The 22435-nt window shown below is 47.9% G+C and overlaps 1 protein-coding gene across 1 annotated transcript in view; it reads right to left on the bottom strand.

Moving 5' to 3' along the window:
* KCNH5 (potassium voltage-gated channel subfamily H member 5) overlaps positions 1-22435 on the bottom strand; it is a 200413-nt gene that overhangs the window by 8812 nt on the left and 169166 nt on the right. Inside the window, exon 10 of the mRNA XM_044436976.1 lies at positions 19135-19331. Within this exon, the coding sequence (XP_044292911.1) occupies positions 19135-19331 (197 nt within the window). The remainder of the gene's footprint in view (positions 1-19134; positions 19332-22435) is intronic.

Below are 22435 nucleotides of genomic sequence, written 5' to 3'. Positions count from 1 at the left end.
TAATGTGAGATGACCTGCTTTGTTATCGTAACCCGAACCTTCGTCACCTTCTTCGAGGCTAATGAAGCCTGGCTCAGTCCAAGCATTAACCCAGCCCGGGGCTGTCGCATTTCAGGCCCAGGCTGGGCCAGTGGGAACGGCCACGTGGGGAGGCAAGTTGCCCCGGAAGGAGGGAGTCGAGCCCGGCGGAAAGGCAAGACGCACGATGTGGCACAGCTGAGATACAGACGGACAGAATAAAATGCGAAAAAGTGCTCACAATGAATAATACAAGAAGTGACTGGAAAAGAACATCAGAGATTACCTTATTTGTGCCCCGTGCGATCATAAACATGAGCCATGCCTGGTCGACTTGGGCAAGGCTGGCCCAGACCTCTGCTTCCAACAGGGGACAGTCTGGCCTCCGGTCCTTGGGGGCTCCCTCCATCAGCGTCTTTGGGGGCCCATTTATTTCGCGTGATGAAGCACACAGGCAGACCTACCTCCAGCCCCATCTTGATGGCCAAGCTGAGGTTCACCTCCATTTTTACTACCCTGTGCCCTGATGCCTGCTTAAGCCAACATGGTGGCAGCTTGTTGATTTTAAGCATGCATTGTTTAAAAAGATCACCCCCAAATAAACTGTGGGTTCAGATTCACATCCTCTCTGCTGACAGGACACGGACCTGTTCCAATTCCTTATATCCAATGCAAGCCATAAGAAAATAAGGAAAGCTATGCTGGATCAGAGCAAAGACTCCTAGATCAGCCAACTATTAATTATCTTTATTCTTACACAAACATCCTGTCTTTTTTCCTCCAAAGACCCCAAGGGGGCTTGCATAATTCTCTTCCTCTCCCTTTTATCCTCATAACAGCCCTGTGAGGTAGGAGAGGCTGAGAGGAAGTGATGGGCCCAAAGTCACTCAGTGCTCGACGCCATCCCCAAACTAGCCTTGCCCCATGGACCACCACAGAGAGCACCTATCCATCTCAGAATAAAAGCTGCAATGGATAAGGAGTCCCACTGGCACAGGATTCATCAGCCTCCTGAATAGGTGAGAGTCAGTGTGGCACAGGGGTTCAGAGAGCTGGGCTGGGACCCGGGAGATCCTGGTGCTCACTGGGTGACTTTGGACCAATCACAGACCCTCAGCCCAGCCTACCTTGCAGGGTTGTTGTTGTCAGGATAAGATGGGAAGCAGGGGGAGGAGGAGAAGGCTGCAAGGGGAAAAGTGGGCTATAAATATAATAAATAAATAGATAAATGTAAAAACAAAATACAAAAGGCTCCCTGGCTCAGGTGTTACTGAGCTGAAGCTGCAGTGGGCAGGCAGCCGGATGCAGCCGTTTGAACGTCCCCGCAATGCCAAGGAAGACTGTTGTGACAGGATGCTGCAGGGATGGGACAGTGTGTTGGTGCAGTCGCTGCTCACGTCCACGGCTCAGCGGGGCTAGCCAAGCCGCCTGCCAGGAGCGCCAGCCAGTGCTAGGGGAGGTGGGCCTAGATGGAGGGTCCCTCTTGCCAGCCATGGCCTTGGGCTGTGATTCCTGTATCAAAAAGCGTCAATAACAGGTAAACGGGCCTGTGGGAGGCAGGGGCAGGCAAGGAGGTCCACCAGGGCCAGCTCCAGCTGGAGTGAGCCAGCCCAGTGGAGGTGAGAGGGGATCGGGGCCATTCTGCCCGGTCTGCTGACTCTCTACTTAATGTTTCCCTCTTCCCTCCTCCTCCCGTCTTCCTTTTATGTCATGTCACAAGGGGAAAGCCCTCTGTCTGCTGAAGACCCTGGAGAGTTGTGGCGCAGATGGCATGGGCTCAGTGAACACTTGGGCTGCCTTGGCAGAAGGCAACGTCCTCCTGGGGAATTGCTGGAACATAAGCCGTTCCAATCCATTCCGGACTTTCCTCTGCAGGGGGCAGCAAAAGCAGGTCCTCCCCATTCTCTGAAATGCAGTATATCCCACCCAGCACTCATGCGACGACCCCGAGGGGGGCAAGCTGGATGCTCGCTCGGCCGGCCAAGTGGAGGGAGGCCATTCCGAGCTCGCTGACTCGGTATCTGTTGAGCTGGATCGACTGCAGTGTGCGAAGGCCGAGGAAAAAAGAAGGACCCGGTCCTAAGCGAACCTGGACAGTTTTGAAGCGGGCCTACAGCTCCCATGCTAGCTGGGCGCCTCCCCAGTTGTGCCATCGAACAGGATCACGCAGGGTCTTCACCCTCATTTCAAAGCCCTGCCAAACGACAACACTGAGCTTCCTTCCTTCCACTCGCGTTAAAGCACAGGCCCTTTTTCCCATTCCTGGACTGATGTCATTTGCCTCAGATATGAATTGGCAAAAGACGGCTTTATTTGCAGGCAGCCTTGCCAAGTGCTGTAAGTGATACAAATGCTAGAAACGCTATAAATAAAAAGGGAGGAAAGCAGAGGCAGGTGTCAGAGGCAGCCTGTCGGGACTGAAGCCCAACTTTTTTGCTGAAAGTGCTCTGCCGTTCCATTCTGCACTCCATGTATGCTCTTTTGCAGTCACTTTGATACTGAAGGGATTTTCATCAAGCGTTCCGATGTTTACCTCCATGCTCCTGGAATAAGCAGGATCCATGCAATAATGGATTAATCAACATTCGTTAATCCTGCAGGATCTCTCTCAGGCCAATGTACTTATGGGGGCAGGGAAGGTGATCACGTTTTATTACAGGCTGTGTGAGAGAGTGGCCCAGTGGGGCAGGAGCCCTGAAACTTTCATCTCGAGCCCCACACTGCTGCCTGAGGTTACTGTCTGAAATCCAGTGCCTTCCTCTTCCCTGCCTCATGCCCACTTTTGCAAGTAGGGGTGTCCTTGGGAGATGGGGTCTATTAAACACACACACACACACACACATACAGATGCCTTAGAGCATATGTAAAGCAGCATATGGAGATCTGGGCACAGCCATTTGCCTGTGGGCCTGAGCCCCAGTATCTAGCTCTGCTCTTGGAAGAAAACGACAAGCTGACTGAACTGTTTCTTGCAGGGCTGGTCCCCTCGCCCTTCCCTGTGTGGTGAGGCGAGTTTCCTTCCCTTGTTTGAGATGTTGCTGTTGTAAGAGTAAGAAATGCCAGAAAGACAGTTCTGCTGTCATTAACTGCCTCAGGTAATAGGATGAACTCTCCTTCCCAATCATCTAGGAAATGAACGGAGGAGTCTAAATCTCAGTGTATGTCACAAAGAGAAATCAGTTTTACGCTACTTTTACTGTCACAGAATCCTGCATCATTGGTGGTGGTGGGCAGTTGCTTCTGAAAATTGCATCCGTGGTTCTGAGCCTCCCCCACTCTGAACTACAAATCCCAGGCTTCACGGGAGAGAATGATAGTTACTCTGCTTTGAAGTCTTCAGGGAACTCTTTCCAACCTGTTGCCTGAATCTTAAGAGATGCAAAGCCTGAGCGTTTTAGAGGTAACGGAAAATGTCTAAGTTGTGGGTACATCTGTAGGTGGATACAGGCAGTCCCCAAGTTATGAACGAGTTCCATTCCTGAGAAAATGGAAATGGGTCTTTAAGTCGAATTTGTATGTAAGTCGGATCATGTATAGTCAGTGCTCCATGTTTACAGGGGTTAAGGACACGGGACTCTCACAAAAATGGAAAAAAGTGAATCTTTCTACCCCACCAGCTCACCAGTGGCTCCTCTTTGCACCAAGGAAATGCCGAGAAATTTCCTTCTCCAGATGGCAGGGCAGGAAGGCCTGCTTGGGCTGACAAGGATGGATCCTCTTAGTTCTTAGGTCATTTTGGCAATCAAACTTATTCTTTATTTTTATTTATTTATTATTCGATTTATATCCTGCCTTTTTCCTCAAAGGGCTCAAGGCAGCTTACATCATTCTCCTCCCCCATCATATCCCCACAACAACAACCCTGTGAGGTAGGCTGGGCTGAGAGTCTGTGACTGGCCCAAAGTCACCCAATTGGCTCCATGGCTGAGCAGGGACTAGAACCCAGATTGCCTGAGTCCCAGTCCCATGCTCTTAACCACTACGCCACACTGGCTACTGGCATTCTCCAGTATTCTGTTTTATACCTTCCCTCCATGCAGTTCAAATAATTAAACTGGATTTTGGAGAAAAAGCCCTGCTAAATAGCAGCAAGAGAAGAACACTCCAAACACCAATTATAGTTGGAAACTTCCAGGCGGAAAATGCATTAAGATTTCACATTCTGAACACAGTGTTTTGGTTTGGTCTTTTTGCAAATGGAGCACAAACCACGTTGGTTAGTTAGTAATCCTCATTATATAACGCTGACTATACATAAACAACGCCCATCAAGAGTGAGCATGCAGCATCGTTCGAAAGGCGAAGGCACCTTGGTTGTTCCAAAGGTTGCAACTCTTGGGCATCATATGTGATGTTAAATGATTTGCAAATGCAGGCAGAAAAATGCTGGGAACTGCATTAAGGCACGATCAGGAGATTTCAAAGCTTCCAGTCAAAGATGTTGGGGAGGACAGAAATAGAAGAAATCAATGGCACAAGCCTTCCTTGCACTATTTCCAGTCCATTTTTGCCCCCACCCCATTATGAATGTGTTATTAGGGGATGTCTCAAATGCAAAGACTGTGGAGACAGGCAATGAGTAGGGAGTGGCTGGGTGTTCTCTGTCCCTTTCTCTTCCCTTTGTTCATTTTCTCGTGAAATGGATCCTCCCAAATTTGGCACTGTTCGCAGGTGGAAAATTTGGAAGTGTTTGTGTAGGATGAAAGAATTTATACCAGGGATCTTGCAACAGATTCTTGTCACCTCCCCCCCCGGCCCCACCCCACCCATTTCTTTTACAGTTTAAGTTGCTTGCTCTATTTATTTTATTTATTTATTTGGGTATTTTTGTCCCATCCAATTACGACACATCTCTGGATGGCTTACAAACAGAACCCCCAATAAATACATATAATAACCCATGATAATCCATGACTGAGAATAAAACATAATTAAAATAATGCAACTTTAAAATTATGGGAAAATAAAAAGGTCCTGACCTGGCACCAAAAAGCATATAATGGCATCAGGCGGACCTCTCTGGGGAGCACATTCCATAGCCGGGGTGCCACCGCAGAGAAGGCTCTCCTCCGAGTATACTCTCTCCTAACCTCCTTCCAGGAGGGTTCCCGGAGGAGGACCTCTGCTGCAGATCTTAGGGGGCGGGAGGGCATATAAGGAAGGAGGCGTTGCTTCAGGTTCCTTCATGATGTTCCTCTACCAGCTGGATTTGTATTTATTTATATATTTGTTATGTGTGCAGCCCCTCATTCTTTCCAGGTGCCCATAGCAGTATGCCTCTCCTTTTCATCCTCATGGTCTGGGGACGTTGCATAGCTGAGGCCCCGGGGCTTGGACCCTGGAACTTCCAAGCTGTGCCCTGGATCCTTAAGAGCTTCCCCAGCTTCTTTTGCCTGCCTGAATTCAAGCCCAAGCCTTTCCTCTGGACTAGGCAGTCCTGCAGTTACTAGGAGATCTCAGACTCCCTCCTTCAGGAGAATAAGGGAAAATGTAGCAGAGGATTCTGCCCCCTTTCCCTCCACAGGCTGGTCATTATTGTCATTAAGTCCAGAGTCCAAAATGGCGGGACGGCACCCCTGCCAGGTGCTGTTCTTGGAGAGTGCCCGACTCTGTTGAGACTCGTTCAGACAATCGCAACTGGGCAGGTCTGACAAGGGGTAAAGGCAGGTGTGTCGGCTGCTCGTGCCCCCAGTGGAGTCCCAGAGACCTTCCTCTGCGGCTTCCTCCACCCCGGCCCAGTGGGAGCAGGAAGGAGGAGGTCCATTTTTTAAAAAGTCTGAATGAGCAGCAATTCCTGATGCGTGAGCATTCGTCCTGCTGGCCCGCTTGAGCGCGTCTGCAGCTGGGGATGGCGGGGACCCTTTCGGAACCCGTCCCTCTGGCACCTGGGGACTTCTTCTCAGGCTTGGCCCAGTCCCGTGAAGTGGCTCGAGCCAGAAGGAGTCTGCAAACGCTCGCGGGCCCCTGGTTGCCCAACTGGCAACCTTCCCCATCAGGAGTGGCTGCAGGATGCTGGGGAGTGGGAGCACCGGGGGCCATTCCCAGCAGCTCCTTGCTCTGAGGGTGGCAGGCATGGGAGAGGGGCTTGATTCTCAGTCAGCGCCCGCTGAACACTGGGCATGCCCACCAGGAACTCAGCTGCAGGGCCGCTGCGAAGGGGACTAGAGCCCAGGGAGCCCAGTGGACTCCCACCCCCAAACAGGCGCCCCACACATGCCTATCTGCAGCTCCTCGGCTCTGCAGTTCTCTTTCTGGGGGGCGCTTGCTGTGTGCACAATCCTTGTGGCCACGTTTTGGCAGAGATGTGGTCCTCCTTGGCATCTGGGCTTTGCACTTGGCTAGAGAAAGCTGAATCGGTGCAGGAGGCCGAAAGCAGCTTCTTGCATTTTTGTATTCAGAAGCCCCAAAGATGCCTTGCGGCATCTGAAAGACTCAGAATTTCACCGTGGCATCATAAGCTCCCATGAACTGAACTCCAGCATACATCAAAGTGTTTTGAAAGATGCTGTTCATGTAACGGGAGAAAAAGAACAGTTGTTGGCACAAAGGGACAGAGGCCTTGATGATCTTTGTGGCATCTGAGCCCCTCAGATGAGCCGGCATTTTGCCCATGACTCTTTCTGCCTGAGGGTTTTATTTTTTAAAATAAAATCCAATGCCTTCTCTTCCTTTTTACAAACCAGGGTGTCCTTAGCAGATGGGATTCTTGAAAACACACACACAGTCAGATAGCTGACAAGGATTGTCATGCAAAAGCTGCCAAATTGTGATTGGATTTATTAATTAGTATTGCATTTTTACTGCCAGGGAAGGGTTGGGTTGCTGGCACCATTTTCTGCCTCAAGGGCCCAAACCATTGATGGGCTTTGAGTAGCATTATGGAGTGTGATTGAGTCTGAGTGGATGGTAGGCAAGGGGAACAAAGACCCTGTGTGCTGCTTTTTCTCAGGAGCAAAATATTTTTGGGTCCAGCCCTGGGCATGACTACAGAGTCCTCTGGAGTCGGGCAAGGTGACTGAGAAACTGTGTGGGGTAAAGAAACAACTTGGAGGCACAGAGATGAGGAAACACATTCTGGATTCCATCAGATCAATTGGTCACTCAGAAGTGAGTCATATGGACAACACTGAGATGGATTCCCTGGAAAATGTGTAAGAACATCTAAAGGTATGCAGGCTTGGAGTCCTACTCTTTATCAGTAGAACTAGAATCTGCCCCTCCTGGGCCATTCCTTTACTCCCTACATCAGAGTAGCTCTGCGAATGTGGACCTCAAAGCAGCTTTGCAATGCGACAGCTCTACAATGGGAAATATTTTTGGTGGTCCTAAGGTACAGGCTGCAACTAAGGTCAGGAGAGAATTCTGTTTCAGTTCAGTGTTGATAAAGTTTACCACAATACGGAAAGTTCACCACATTCAGAACAGAAAGTCTTAAAGCATAATCCTCTGCATCTTTGGACAGAAAAAAAATTACAAGTGACCCCTAGCACTGTAGGATAGTTTTTCCATCTCAAAATGCCTAGGATTGCACTCTTCAAGATGGAAAATATTGGAATGTGAGCAAATGTGAGAGATTTGGCCATCCAGGCCTGGGGTTTTCAGTGCTTTGCCCCAAAAAGGCTGAATTAGCTTGCCAACACTTGCCTCTTTTTTTTCCTGATGGACCCCTCTTCTATAACAGCTACATGTTTTAATGTAATGATCTATTTGTGCATTGATTAATTTAATTCATTTCTGTGCTGCCCAACTCAAAATAAATAAATAAATAAATAAATCATGCTTAGCTCCATGGTGGGAATAGCTGTACTTACTGAATTTGGGCAAGTGACGTTTGTTTCAGTTAATTTCTCTTTTTTAAACATTACCCTGTAATAAGATTAACAAAATTCTTTATATATGGAAGGAGAGAAAGTGAGATTTTAAAAATTTAGGTGCAGGGACAGACAAAATGGGTGGATTCGCCTATCCCCTGGCTTTAACAAATGGGAAAAGACCATTGGTTCTTTCAAATTCTAGTTCTTCTGTTTCCCTTGTTTCCCTCCAAACTCTTCAGTTTAGCTCATTTCATTAATTGGAAGACTTGAGAGAATTATGTGTGACCCAAAGTGATGCTTCTTTATTGCTGTTAAACACCTTGTTTTTTCTCTGGAGTTTTCACTTTGATTCGCAATTCAGCCTTTCAAACAAACTATCCTGCTGGTGTTTAAATTGCCCTCCCAATAAATTCCACATAATTTGCCTTGTCCTACAAGGTATGGTTTGCCATTAAAATGGTGCCATTAAATCACACCAGGATTTGTTGGCTGGGAGTGGGAAGAGCGCCCTGCGCTTCCTGATGCCGTGAAGCTGATGGATGGTTGTACAATTAGCTAATCTCTGGAATCAGAATGCTTTGCTCAAACACCTGCCGTCTTTTATGCTGGCAATTTTGCAGGGAAGGAAGCTTTTCAGCAGGGGAGTCCTTCTCTGACAGCTTGAAAGGAATGGCAAATAATTGCATCATTTATATTTCCATTGATCCCCACTTTATAAACACTGAAGCATGCAAAGGAAGAGGGGCGGATGTGTGGGGTGTGTGGGGTGGCGGATTATAACGGGGCACTTTAAAAAAATGCCACACAGGGAAACTCCTAAACTATTGCAACATTGACTTTTCCACGGGAGGTGGTGGAGGCCCCATCGGTGCGGGTGTTCAAAGATAGGCTGGACATGCACATGGTGGGCATGTCGTGAGCGGAGCCGGCTGGAGCCGGGGGTCAGACTAGATGGCCCGGGAGACCCCTTCTGACTCGCTCTGTTTCTATGTTTCTATGTTTTGGGAAATGCAATGCACCAGGAATGCAAACTAAGGGTGCATGAGAATGTCATTCCCTGAGCTCAGCTCCCCACGCTCTGGCCCATTTTCTTCCGGCGGTGAGTCGGACCGCCTGCCGAGCACACCAAGCCTGCGTGCAGGTGCCCACCAGGAAGTGCGCCCACACGGGTGCCGTGCAAGCACTGTCCCTCTCCTGTGCCCATGGCGCGTGGCTTCGCTTGTGCTACACGGGCCGCAACAGGAGGTTGCGGGTTGCACAGCTGGGGTCCTGCGGGTGTTTGTGGGCCTCCTCCTGGCTCGGCTGGCTTCCTAAGTGAGGGCTGAGCACCGGAGAACAGCTGACAAGCAGCAGAGGACTGAATCCAGGAAGGACTGTGCAAACCCTACCAGGAATCATAAGTAGCAGCCCACATGAAGGTAAAGAGGAGAGGAGAGGAGAGGAGAGGAGAGGAGAGGAGAGGAGAGGAGGAGAAAAAGCAAAAAAGAAGGTACCCCAGAAGGAACCTGTGCTCCTACCTGTATGACAGGCACTTGACCAGATGTACACATGAACGTAGGAAGTTGTCGTACACTCGGTCAGATCAGTGGTACATCTAGCCCAGTACTGCTGACACTGACTGGCAGCCAATCTCCAGGGATCGGGTGGAGATCCTCTCCAGGCATACCTGGAGTTGCCGAGGATCGATGCTGGGACAAGCACCGGAGCTACCAAATGTCCGGACCTGGGCTGCTCTGGTGGCCAGAACTGGAAGAATCACCACCATAGCTACCGGATTGGTCCCAGGCTCTGCTGGCGTTCCCGGCCTCCTGAGGGGAGTCAGCTGGGAGCCCTGGCCCGAGAGCCGTGCAAGAGCAAGCTCTTCCCTCCAGAACTGAGCCCGGCGTCGCGGGTCCCCCTCTTTGCTGTAGTGCCTGCACCCTGCCTGGCCTTTGCTGTGCATCCCTCATCTTGCTGTGTCACCTCAGCAGCACAGGGCCTCCTGCAAGCTGTGGCCCAGCTCTTGCCTCTCTCTCGACCCTTGCCGTGGATCCTGCCTTGCCACGCCGCCGCGGCAGCACAGGTCTTCCTGCGTGTTGCCAGGCCCAGATCCTGCCTCGCTGTATGTATCCTTTCCTGCCATGTCCACCTTGCTGTGCATCCTGCCCTGCCTTGTTGCCCTAGCAATGCAGGTCTTCCTGTGAGCTGCAGCTCAGCTCCTGCATCCTGCCCGACCCTTGCTCTGGACCTTGCCTTGCTGCGTATCCTGCCCAGTTGTCCTGCTTCCAGGTACCTGCACCTCTCTCTGTCTTCCTGGTTCTTGATCCCTGGCTTGTCCATGACTGCATCCAGGTCCTGCCTTGATACATACTTCTGGTCCCTGGCCTTGGACTGTTCTGTGTCTACGACTTGGACTTGCTGCTGAGCCTTGCATCTGGGCCTCAGGCTCTGTTGCACCTCAAGTTCTGTCGCCCTGTTTCTGGGGGCTCTGTCTTGCCTGCTGCCACCCACGTCTTGGGCCCTGATGCCAAGTCATGTACCCCAGTGTTACGTTGTCCTGTGCCTTGGGAACTGCAGAGCCTCCCTTACGCATGCATTTAATGCAATGGGGATTTGAGTGAACCCCCTTCACAGACACCCCCCCGCCCCGTGTCATGGTGATGGACCATTTGCAAAGTTATGAACTGAATCTCAGACAGTCTGGCTTCACACAGCCTCCCTTCTGCCATGTTATTGGAACAGAAGAAGGTGGGCCTTGGAACAGAAAAAGAGGAGCTATATGCTTTCGAGCTTAGAGCTTACCTTTGCCCTGTACCTAGGTTTGAGGGCAAGTTACATTTCTTTTACTCTTGACAGTTGCCTTCTGGGAAATGGGTGTTTTATGGCCAACCCTTCCCAACATAGCCACCATTTTGTGGGAGTGACCACAGCCGTATCCCAATATTCCAAATGTGGCCATTGATCACAAAATCTGAGGACCCTGTCCAGTGAGTTGCTAGCAGCTAATACTAAAATGGGAATAAACAGTTTCCGATTAGAAAGTTGGACTGTCCCAGACTATCCTGTTATGTGGAGCAACAGAAGTGTTAAAAAGAAGGAAGGAAGTTAGATTTTCCCATATGCTACGCAGTCCTTCACCAGGTATTTTGCCATGTATTATCTCACCACGACCAGACAGCCGTCTTGGAATCCAGTCAACTACTGAAGGATGAGTTTAGCTCAATTATACAAAGAAGGGTTCCTTGACTTTCCCTATTTAATGTCATCCATAAACACGATGCACAAAACGTTTCCCTTAGGAGCCAATTATACTTCAGTCCTAAGAGCACTTTGTTTTGGAAGGTCATTGTTTCTTACCATTTTTCTAGACTGACATTTGTGTTACAATTCATCTTATGTCTGATAGATGCTCTCATTTTAGGGGGCCTATTGTTTAAAATGCACTTCCAAGAATCCCAGTGATGGGATTGCCCAAACTGTCTTTCAGCTAGGTAGAGATGTCAGAAAGTGTTGCATCAGATAGTTGGAAATACAGATCTGAGCAGCTTGTAACACATACCTCAAATACAGTAAAATGTTTCTCCCTGAAATTTCTTCTCCAGCTTGGAATAGGAAAACTGTGGTGTTCTCAGGTTTTCGTCTCAAGCTTTGTTTCAGTGATTCTGAAAAGTGAAAACTGCCTTTTTTCCAGAAGTGATACAAAGGGGAACATTTTGCAGGGACTGGAGGGGTTCTCACTGAAAGTAGAAACAGTACAGCGAGTGTCTGTTCAAAAATAGCAATAAAATTACAGTTTAAATCAGGAGAGGGCAAGGTCTGGTTCGCTCTGATTCTGCTGCTGCCATCCTGCTGAATTTGTAGCCAGAATCTGGTGGTGGCACCTTGTTTAAAAGTAAAAAAAAACCTTCTCCCACCCATGCTGGGAGCATTGGACTGGGATTTGGGAGACTCAAGCTCTAAGCCATAAAGCCGAGCGGGTTTCTGGGCTGCTCCCTGACTTTCACAGGCTTGTGGTATGGATAAAAGAAATGGAGAGGAGCTGTCTTGGCTGTGTAAGCTGTCTCGGCTTCTTTGCAATGTGGAAAAAAGCAGGACATACATGAAATACTAAAGAAAAAATAAAACATGAATAAAAACAGGTTGCCACACAGTCTAAGACAGACCGACATCCTGGTTACCCTCAGTATTGCAGCAAAATATGCTACCAGTACTTCTGCAGCTTCCAAACTCTTCTGCTCTTTTCTTCCTAATTTAAGGGCCTGTTTGAAAGCACGGTGAGCATGAAGACATTTCTTTTAGCTACCGCAGGGGCTGGCATTATTTGTTGGTTTAGAGGGAACCTTCATGGAGGTGCTTCTGAAGTCCGCAGTAAATTTGGCTCTGTTGGGAAACAGTTACCCTTCAGGTTAGATGCTAAATCCAGGAACAGGAGTATGGCCAGGTCTGAAACGACAGGTGATTCCTCTACACAGCTGTTAGAGAAAGTAAGAATTTGATCTGGTCGTGCAAAGAGATCATGGATCGTAAGAAACCTGCTGAACATGTTGATGTCAGCTCTGCCCACCGTGCCTTCGCTTTAGGCTAAATATGAAACTTTAATATTGTATTGTGATAGCAATATGCTTGTTCCATTATATTCGTAGTGATTATGACTTGCATGGTTTTAGGGATTCTGCAATCTCCTTTATCCTAAAGAAGGCGTGTTATTTTTGAGCAATAAGTATATTTTCCCCAGTGCCAAGTTTGAATTGTCTGGCCATGGAGATGCTTCAGGAATTTCTGCCCATACATTAATTCTTGAAGGCCAAAACACTCTGCTGGGATCTCTAAATCTATCACTGGGTGTCTCTGTTGCATGGAATATTCTGGAAAGATGCTGAAGAGGTGATCAAGGTAGTGCAGGGTACTTTCGCAGTGTCCAAAAGCCAGGAGAGTTTCTTGGGAGAAGAATCAGAGATAATTAAAGCTATCCTCCCCAGTCATTTTGTAGATAAGGGCTGCTTTTGCTGTGAGAACCAAACTGTTCACCTTACCGAAGCCGCTTCTTTCTCCCCACAGACTCCCTGGAAAGTGTTGTCGGAGCCTGTGTGTAATGGGAGGAGGCGGGAACTTTATAACAACATTGACAAGAGCTGTTATCTTTTGTTCTTGAGGGAGGAACTGATGACCACAGAGCGTCCTCTGGCCTATTCAGGAAACTAATACCGACACAGATAAGGAGTGTGTAAGCTTTCTAGTGTATATTCTTCATCCATATTTCATCACTGGATATCATTAACTGCATATTATCTTTGATACAACTGTTTTCTTTCTTCCTACATAAGCTTGAAACCAAAGTGAGATGCTAGAGATTGATACTGTGGGAGCTCTCCTCCAAGCCACGCTTCTTTCCTTGGTCAGGTGAATCCCCGGTGAGCCCTTCAAGTAGGGGAAACATGCTAGTCAGATGGGGCAGGGCTATGCTTATAAATTGCCAGGAGGTCCTCCTTAGTTTACTCTATTTATTTATTTAAGCTGCCCCGAGCCTTATGCGAATGGGACGGCATATAAATACTCCAAATAAATAAAATATTTATTTATTTATTTATTTATTTATTTTCCGATTTATATCCTGCCTTTTTCCTACAAAGGGCTCAAGGCAGCTTACATCTCTTCCTCCATCTTATCCTCACAACAACAAACCTGTGAGGTAGGCTGGGCTGAGAGTCTGTGACTGGCCCAAAGTCACCCAGCTGGCTCCATGGCTGAGTGGGGACTCGAACCCGGATCGCCTGAGTCCCAGTCCCATGCTCTTAACCACTACACTGCACTGGCTCTTCCTAAACCAAATCAAACTAAAAAAAGCAAGCAGACAGAGCCAAACACCTTGGGTGGGACTGTGGGTCTCAGGTGGGTCCCAGCCCCGCTCAGCCATGGAGCCAACTTGGGTGACTTTGGGCCAGTCACAGACTCTCAGCCCAACCTACCTCACAGGACTGCTAACAGTTTTCAGAAATAGTTTCCAGTTTAAGGTCAACAAAGCACTCTGTGCATGCTCAAAGGCTCTTCCTCTGTTGGCTGAGTTTGCTGGCTGAACATTGGAAATAAAGTGGTTTTTTTTGCCAAAGAACTGTCTGTTGTTTGAAAGGAAGAAGGAAGCCAGCTCCCGACAGCTTATTACACATTTCAAGCCCACAGCTCTTGAGTCATAACTGATACTATATTTGTATTGTATTGTAGTATACTGTGTTTAATAAGTAACTAAAACTGCTGTTGTGATGGCTTTCTTGCAGCACGCACACACCCTCCCTTTGCAAAGGATTATTGTCAGAGCAGACTGCATGGCTGAGAAGGAACCCGGCCATAATGGGAACCCCAAAAAAAGCAGCCCCAGAAGCATCCTGTGCTGAAGACAGTGCCATTTTATAAAGACTACTGCAAGGGACGTTGAGAGTTGAGCAAACCGAGGCAATATTGATTTTTGTCAACTCTACCTCCTCCGTAATCTGGCTGAACTGCACCGAAGAAGGAGGGAAAGTAAGTTAAAGTAAGGATGTCGCCATGATCCGTGCAGCGATCGCTAATAGCTTGGCCCAGAAGTCACTTACTCAGTTGCTCAACCACCGTACAGCAAGCTAATAATGAAAGTTATTATTATGCTTATATTACATTTCTATGCCACCCGAAGCCGAAGCTGTCTGGGGGGTTCACAGCATTTAAGTCACCCATCCAGATTTCAACCTGGCTCGACTCTGCTTAGCTTCCAAGATTAGGCAGGATCAGGCGCTTCAGGCTATGGGGAAGCATGCAGCTGGCCCTGCACAAGTCCTCTATGCTTTCCCTCTAAGCTGTTGGTCAGCACAAGATGTGATTCAACTACAGCTGCCCAGTGCGTCCACAACAGGGAAGCAAGGGCTGGAAGTAACCTCCAGGTTCATCTGGTCCAACTCCTTCCTCAGAGTAGGCTCTGCATGGGAGGTGTTGCTACAGCATCCATGGCAGGGGGCCCCCCAGCCTCTTCTTAAATACCTCCCACGAGGGAAAACCCGCCACCTCCCACGACAATCTGCTCCACCGTGGAAGGGCTCTCATTGCTAGGAAAGTTCTCCTTGTGTTAAGCTGCAATCTGCTTCTCTGCCAACTCCACCTGTTGGTTGCAGGCCTGCCCTCAGGTGAGAATGAGCCTGTTCCATCTTCTGCACGAGAGCCTTTCAGATTTTGAGGACATGCCCTCCCTCCCAGACACAGACTCAGGCCCTGTGAAGAGGGCACCAGCCCCAGCACCCACCAGGACTTTGAAGAAAAGAACCGGCTTGGCTGGGGTGTTGGGAGGACCCCGAAGTGGTTCACCCCTCCCCCTTGGCACCGTCTCCTTTGGGGCATCTCCTTGGCGGTCATCACCAGCCCATTTAGGATGGGCAGACAAAGGAGTCAGACTCAGCTGGAAGGCACCTGCTATCGGCTGGTCCTTTCCTCTGGCTGGTGCTTCTCGAAGGAGGAGGAGGAGTCCCAGTACAGCCAGTCGGGGCACAGGACTGGAAGGGCGGTGGTCCCAGCTTCCTCTCCCTACCCACAGGCCTCAGGTCTTCTGGAGCTCAGCTCAGGAAGATGAGCACCACAGCAAGCACAGTCTGCCAAGTGCTCTGAGCAGCCTGGTTTGTGGGGTTTGCTTCTGCTGCCCAGGTGTCCTCATCAGCTGCCACTCTTGGAGGGGTCAGTTGTGGGGCCGCTTTGTAGGAGCCTGGGCTTTGGCTCCAGAATCCAGCCCTAGCGGCAGCACCGGGGGGTACCTGGAGATGATCCCAGCAAAGGCACGAGGGGTCCAGGCAGAGAGAAAAGATGGGCTAGCACCTGAGAGGTCAAGTGCAGGAACACGAATGTAGCTAGGAAATGTACACACTTCAACTAGAGATGATATCTGAGTCTGTGTTTGGTCTGGGACACATGACCTGGGTATCATAGATCATAGAATAGTAGAGTTGGAAGGGGCCAAGAAAGCCACTGGGTTCAACCCCCTGCTCAGTGCAGGACACCAAGTTACACCATCCCACTCAGGTGGCTGTCCGTACTTTTTGAATGTCTCCAGTGTGGGAGAGCCCACCACCTCTCCAGGCAGCTGGTTTCACTCCCGTATTGTTCTGACAGTAAGAAACTTTTCCTGGTATTTAGCCTGAATCTGGATTGTCACAACCTGAGTTGATTATTCTGTGTCCTACACTCAGGTATCAGCGAGGAGAGATCTTGACCCTCCTCTTTGTGGCAGCCTTTGAGGTTCTTTTAGAGGGATCTCATGTCCCCCCTCAGCCTTCTCTTCTCAAGGCTGAACATGCCCAGTTCTCTCAGTCTCTCCTCACAAGGCAGTGCCTCCAAACTCCGGATCATTTTTGTTGCCCTCCGCTGGACCCTTTCTAATTTTTCTGCATCTTTCTTAAATTTTGGTGCCCAGAATGGGACACAGTATTCCAGGTGAGGTCTGACTAGTGAGGAGTATAGAGGAATTACTACTTCTCGTGATCTGGAAGTATTTACTTCTATTAATGCATCCCATAATGAGAGACCCCAGCAGAAAATATCACATCACTGTGGATGTACTGGCAATAACCTATCTCAGACACCCCAATTCTACATCCTACAGTTATTTTATTTCACAGACAGCGAAGGTAAAGAATTTTTCAAACCAGTTATTTTTTTCCTGCTGAGGGCTGGGGGATGCTTGAGAGGCCAACACAGGTTCACCACTGGAAATGTTTTCTGTATCGGTGTCAACAAACAGGTATTTATTTATTTTTTTATTATTCAATGTATATGCCACCCCACTAGCCATGGGCTCACTTTTGGGGTGGGGAAGGATGAGCAATGTACAGCAAAATCCTGAAAGGAGGAAAGAAAGAATTCTAATATACAGGATCATTTTCTTTACCTTATGCTGGAAATGTAATTTCATGTACATTGCTTACAATTATGGCAGAGGAATATTTTCTGATATCCGAGCAGAAGAATTATGTCCAATTCAAACAAAAAAAAAAACAAAACAAAACCCCACATTTTCTAAAAGTAATAAATACTTTAAACACTCATACAAACACGCTTTACATTTTGCTAGAGAGAAAAGCAGAAGGCAAATGGCCTTATAAAAGCAAAAGATGAATCAAGTGCCTTGGCATCAGCCACCCACTCTATCAGAACTGACCCACTGCAAAAATTAAAAAGCCTGCAAGGCGTACAGGATACCATCTCCACTCTCTCCACTTGAAATTGGGGTGAGAAGCATAGCTCCGAATGAGCAGCCTTTTTGCTTTTCCAAAGGCAGGGAATTTCCCTCTAGCAAAGGTTGGAAAAGGCAGAACCAGTGAGAAATATTTCAATTATTCAGTGAGAAATCAATATGGTGATTGGCAGAGGGTTCTGTTAAGGCCAATTTTAGTTTTTATGCACAGCCACAGCTTTGGGATATGAACACCCAAGTGTTTCGTTGCAGAACATGATGTTTCTCCACCTCTTTCTGAAGAGAAGAGTCTGGAAATATGCGTATTATAGCTGTTGGATAAAGACAAGGAACTGGATTTGGGCTGAGTGTGCTTAGGGATGGGGATTTTTGTTTGTTTGCTTTTTATTGCAAGCTTTTTATAGCAAGCTCTTGCGCCACTATGTGACCTGAAACTCAGTTATCCTTCAAGATTTGTGCTTCTCCAGTTGGAGTTCTTCAATCAAACATGTGCACAAAACAGTGTCTATTAGGGAAAATCACATTCAAAACTGCTTCTGAAAATTATGTATGGAAAAGGGAATGAAGGGAGAGAGATGCACACAAAAATGCTTCTGAATTTTCATGTGAACTTAGCACTGGCGATGCCAAAGTTCAGGATGGCTGAACTTAAGAGTGGAAGAAAAGGAAAGCAAGAGAAACCAGACAAATACAACTTAAAAACTATATGATTTGTCTGTTCATATTTCAGACTTCCACTATCCCATGCAGAACATATGATTAGCAACTAGAAGAGGGCATAGATCAAATCCAGCTTGTGGACGATCATCTTCTATCAAATTGCCCTATATAGAATCATCGAAGAGTTGAAAGGGGCCAGAAGGCCATTGAGTCCAACCCCCTGTTGCAGGCTGGTGTCTAATCTATATCTGGTTTCTTTTATTCTGTCTCCTACGCTCTGGAATGAACGAGAAGAGAACTTGTCCTTCCTCTTTGGGGCAGCCTTTCCGGTACTTGTAGGGGACTGTCACATCCCCTCTCAGTCTCCTCCCCTTAAGACTGAGCAAGTCCAGTTCTCTCACTCCCTCCTCATGAGGTTTTGCCTCCAGTTGCCAGATCATCCTTGCTGCCCTCCTCTGTATCCTTCCCAGCGTTTCTGCATCTTTTATAAAACTCAGGTGCCCAGAACTGGACACAGGACTCCAGGTGAGGTCTGACTAGTGCTGGGTACAGGGGGACTAGTACGTCACCTGTTTTGAAAGAGATGCCGCTGTCAACGGGGCCCAAAATGAGGACGACCCCATTTTGACTGGAGAGCCAGGTCCCACGGACTTATAAAAGCTGTGAGATCTCTGTTAGCAAAGAGCAGGCAAGCACACGACTGCAGCCTTGGGCTGAATCTGGAGTTGTGAACGCCACATCCCGGCTTTTGCGCCTCTTCATATATTGTGCCGTGTGCTCTGTGAACACACGTCCAGGCGTCTTGCCCTAAAAATCCACGAGTGCTTTTCCATGTCCATTATATTATAGATCATCATAATATTTGGTGATCTTTTGCACCTACAGCCATTTTACCCTGTGAAAAAGTAGGTCTATAGAGGGAAAAAAATCCATTCCAGCCATGAAAGCATCAGAGTTAATGCTCCATAAATCTATTCATCACAGTTATGAGATTTGCTCATGCAAGAGAACATTTATATGACCTTCATTAATCTGGTTTTAAAAACACCCACATAAAAAGAACGTTTTTTCCAGCTGCATAAAAAATAAGGCATCTTCTAAACCAATCCTTAAGGCATATTTTTAATAGCTAATTCACATTTATCTTTTTCAAGGGGGCTAACTGATAGGGAGATTTTCTGCTTGATGCTAAAATAAGAAGAAACTGTTTTTGATGGTTCTCCTTTCGGCTCATCAGACACTGCCTGCATTTTCACATTTTTGAACTTCTCTTTGTAATCCTATGATCTAGAAACTTGCTTTTAATAAAGAAAAATAAATCCTGCAACCTGTGTGAATTGGTTGCAAGAATGCAGATGGCTTGATCTCAGTTGATTAGTAAGGAAGGCAGCGAATTAACAAGTCAGATAACCATTCGATATACTCTTCCCCATATACATCTGATCAAAGCGGTCTTACCCTTTTCCTCAGGTTGCAGGTTAGTGTGAGGTTCCTTGAGAAGGAATTTGCAAAAGCAGTGTAAAAGTCCAGAACTTTCAGCAAGGCCTCCCGCTTGATAATGTGCAGATCGCAGTAGGTCAGTGCCCGTACGTTGGCGCATGCGTGGGCCAGCGTGGTCTCCTTCCAGAAAATATCACCAAACACATCGCCTTTACCTGGGAAAACAGTGGGGAAATTCAATTAAAACATGCTAATTATGTGCCATTCCGTCCCGGGCAACCTGCCATCGCATTCCCCATCAGAACTATGACAGCTCCAACGAATGAAGGGTGTTTTGCTGATGTAGGTTTTAGCTGGGATATTGATCTTTCCCATCAATGGAAGTTTTGAAGACTTGTATATGCTGTGGGTTAACCTGGATTTCTCTGGGCCAGCTTGCGATCTGCAAAGCATCCGTGTCCTTTTGGCTTCATAGTCTTGTGTTGTGCGTGCTTGGAGGCAAAACAGAGCGGTCTCTCCTCCCAGAGGACTTCCAGCGGGAAAGGGGCAGCGGGGCAGCAGCGAGGGAAGTGCCGGGAGTCACCGGGTGCTGCACACTGTTTTTGTGATCGTATGTTGCTGAACTTGCACCAAATTTGACAGCGACCTGGGTGCACCCCAAGAAGCGCAGTGACTCTGATCAGATGAGGAGCAGGGAGGAAGCTGTTGTGGGGACTGAGAACAGGGAGAAGAGCAGAAACATGGGTGAGGGCATTGCACCGTGCGCCAGTTGGGTGTAGTGGTTAAGAGTGTGGGTTTGGGACACAGGAGACCAGGGTCCGAGTCCCCACATAGCCATGGGTGACTCTGAGCCAGTCACAGACTCTCAGCCCAACCTACCTCGCAGGGCTGTTGTTATGAGGATAAGACTGAGAAGAGGAGGAGGAGAATGATGTGAGCTGCCTTGAGTTCCTTGGAAGGAAAGAAGGTGACTTGTAAATGTAAAGGCTGACAGATAGGGGAAAAGGTGACATATACACCTTCTTCATTCTTGTTATATACGTTAAGCGCCCCGATTGTGGAACACGCTCCCCAGAGAGGTTTGCCTGGCACCAGCGCTTCTTTCCTTTCAGCATCAGGCGAAAACCATTTTAGTCTCCCAGTATTCTAATTGTGAACTTGTTTTATTTAGTGGCTTTATATTTTAACATCGGATGCTGTGCGACTGCTACTCTCATTTCTATTTTTATTTTATTGTGCTAATCCATTGTAAACCGTCCCGAGACGTCTGGGATGGGACAGTACAGAAAAGTTTTAAATAAATAAATGATTAGTGAGCTCGTCCTCCTGGTGGATCCTGAAGAAGCAAAACCAAACCTGTCCACACACACACGAGGCATTAGCAGGCTGAGGGATCCCCAAGACCTTGCAGAAGAATACAAAAGTCTTGGGGGAAGCCACTAAGAAGGGGACCCCAAAACAGCTGGATGAGGATTGCACATGTGCTATTGGCACACCGTGCTGTAGGGAGAGGGGTAGACCCAGGAAACCAGAGGGTGAGGACAGTGAATGGAGCACCTGGAAAGGGGCGCAACAGATGAGCTGCCAGCTTGGCCAAAAGCACTTCGTACTGCAACATTTTGTTGCCGCATGTCCCTTCGATGCCAGTCGTCTGGCGCTCCTGCCACTGGTATCTTTAGTGCCGCATCAATCTAACAAAGCCCTTGCATTGTTAAATGAGTATTCTGACCCTGTTTTATTATTTCTGGATGTATAAAAATATTTACACCCTGACGTTTGTACAGAAGCGCTTCAAGGCCAGCTTCTAATATAAAAAAGAGACATGAATTAAAAGCGCAAAAACTATACGATTCTTTAAAAGCAGCAATAACTGCGATACAGCAAGATGCAAACGACAACAATCTGAGAGGCTGTAGTTCAGAGGAGCCCTGGAGCTGCTGAAATAAAACAGTCTTAATTTGCCATAACGAAGGATCGGGATTAATGTAGCCTAAGAGGAGTGAAATGAGCCCTGCTGGAAAAGACCCCATGTTGTTTGGGCCCAGGCATGCTATTCCGTCCTATGTAGTTTTACCCTGAAGGGAGCCCCACTGAGTGCATGCATTAATTAGACTTGTAACCTGCCTTTTCCTTGCAAGGAACTGAAGGCCCCTTGCGTAATCCTCCTCCTCCTCCTCTCTGTCCGATCCTCACAACAACCCTGTGAGGTAGGTCAGGCTGAGAATCAGAGACTGGCCCACCTAGTCAGTTGCATGCCAAGTGGGCATGAGGACCCAGGTCTCCTGAGTCCCGGTCTAATGACTACCCACAGCATCTCTCAGTTTCCTGAGACTTGCATGCAAGGACTTAGGCATAGAACCGGGACCCAAGACTGCCAATTATGTTCCGCATTGGTGCTTCATTCCCTCTCCTCTACTGGGGATAATGCTATTTGAATAAAGCCCAGCTGTCTTTCTTGAATGCAAGACTTCGATACGAAACAAACAGTTCCTTAACTCTCTGCATCCCCAGCCACTGGCTGTGTTGGCTACAGCTGATTGGAGTTGTAGTCCGAATCATCCAGCAGGTGCCGGGCTGGGGACAGGATTAGAGCTCAAGGTGGCAACTATTTTTATGACTTTGGGGCCCATTATGGCCAGTCCCAAGCAATACCCAGGGTTAAGCAAATTCTTGCATAAATCAAGAGATCTTGCCAGATATTAGATTTGACACTTATACTGCTCTTTCAAAGATGCATAGAATATACACAGCCTTGGAAATAAATATTTATGGAGCTTCCCAGAGAAACTGGAATATGTTTCACCTCATTTAATTCACCAACTGCTGCATTAAAAATAGCCAACGTTCCAAACTGCTGCAGAATAGCAAACTGCCGAGCAGGCATCTGCTTAATTTTTTTTTAATTAGTAGCCTGCCAAAAGTGGGGAGATGGATCCTCATTTGCACACAAGGCAAATCAATACAACAACAAAAAGAACAGGTATACCATGATGTGCAGTTTTACCATTGAAAAAAAGTGGTGCGTTGTACAGTGAAGAAACTGAAGTTGCGAAAGAGACTCGGATGCACCTGGGAAGAATTTGGATTCAAGCTGCACGCAGCCTGACGGGGTGCAGGAAGACGGCTTCAGGAGCTGTCCGTACCCATTTCAAAGACAGAGAACAATGTTGCTTGTCACCAGTGAGGCCTCAGACACCAGGCTGAAGGGGCAAACAGAAGCACGCCACCTCGCCCAGCCTCGCACTTTACACAGAGTTGCACTGCATTGCTACAGAAGCTACACGAACATGCTCGGAATTGGCACTCTGCACATATACAT

The sequence above is a fragment of the Varanus komodoensis genome, unplaced genomic scaffold, assembly GCF_004798865.1.
Source record: "Varanus komodoensis strain SLA01 unplaced genomic scaffold, ASM479886v1 scaffold3, whole genome shotgun sequence".
NCBI lineage: Eukaryota > Metazoa > Chordata > Lepidosauria > Squamata > Varanidae > Varanus > Varanus komodoensis.
This window is presented reverse-complemented; position numbering and strand designations above follow the sequence as displayed.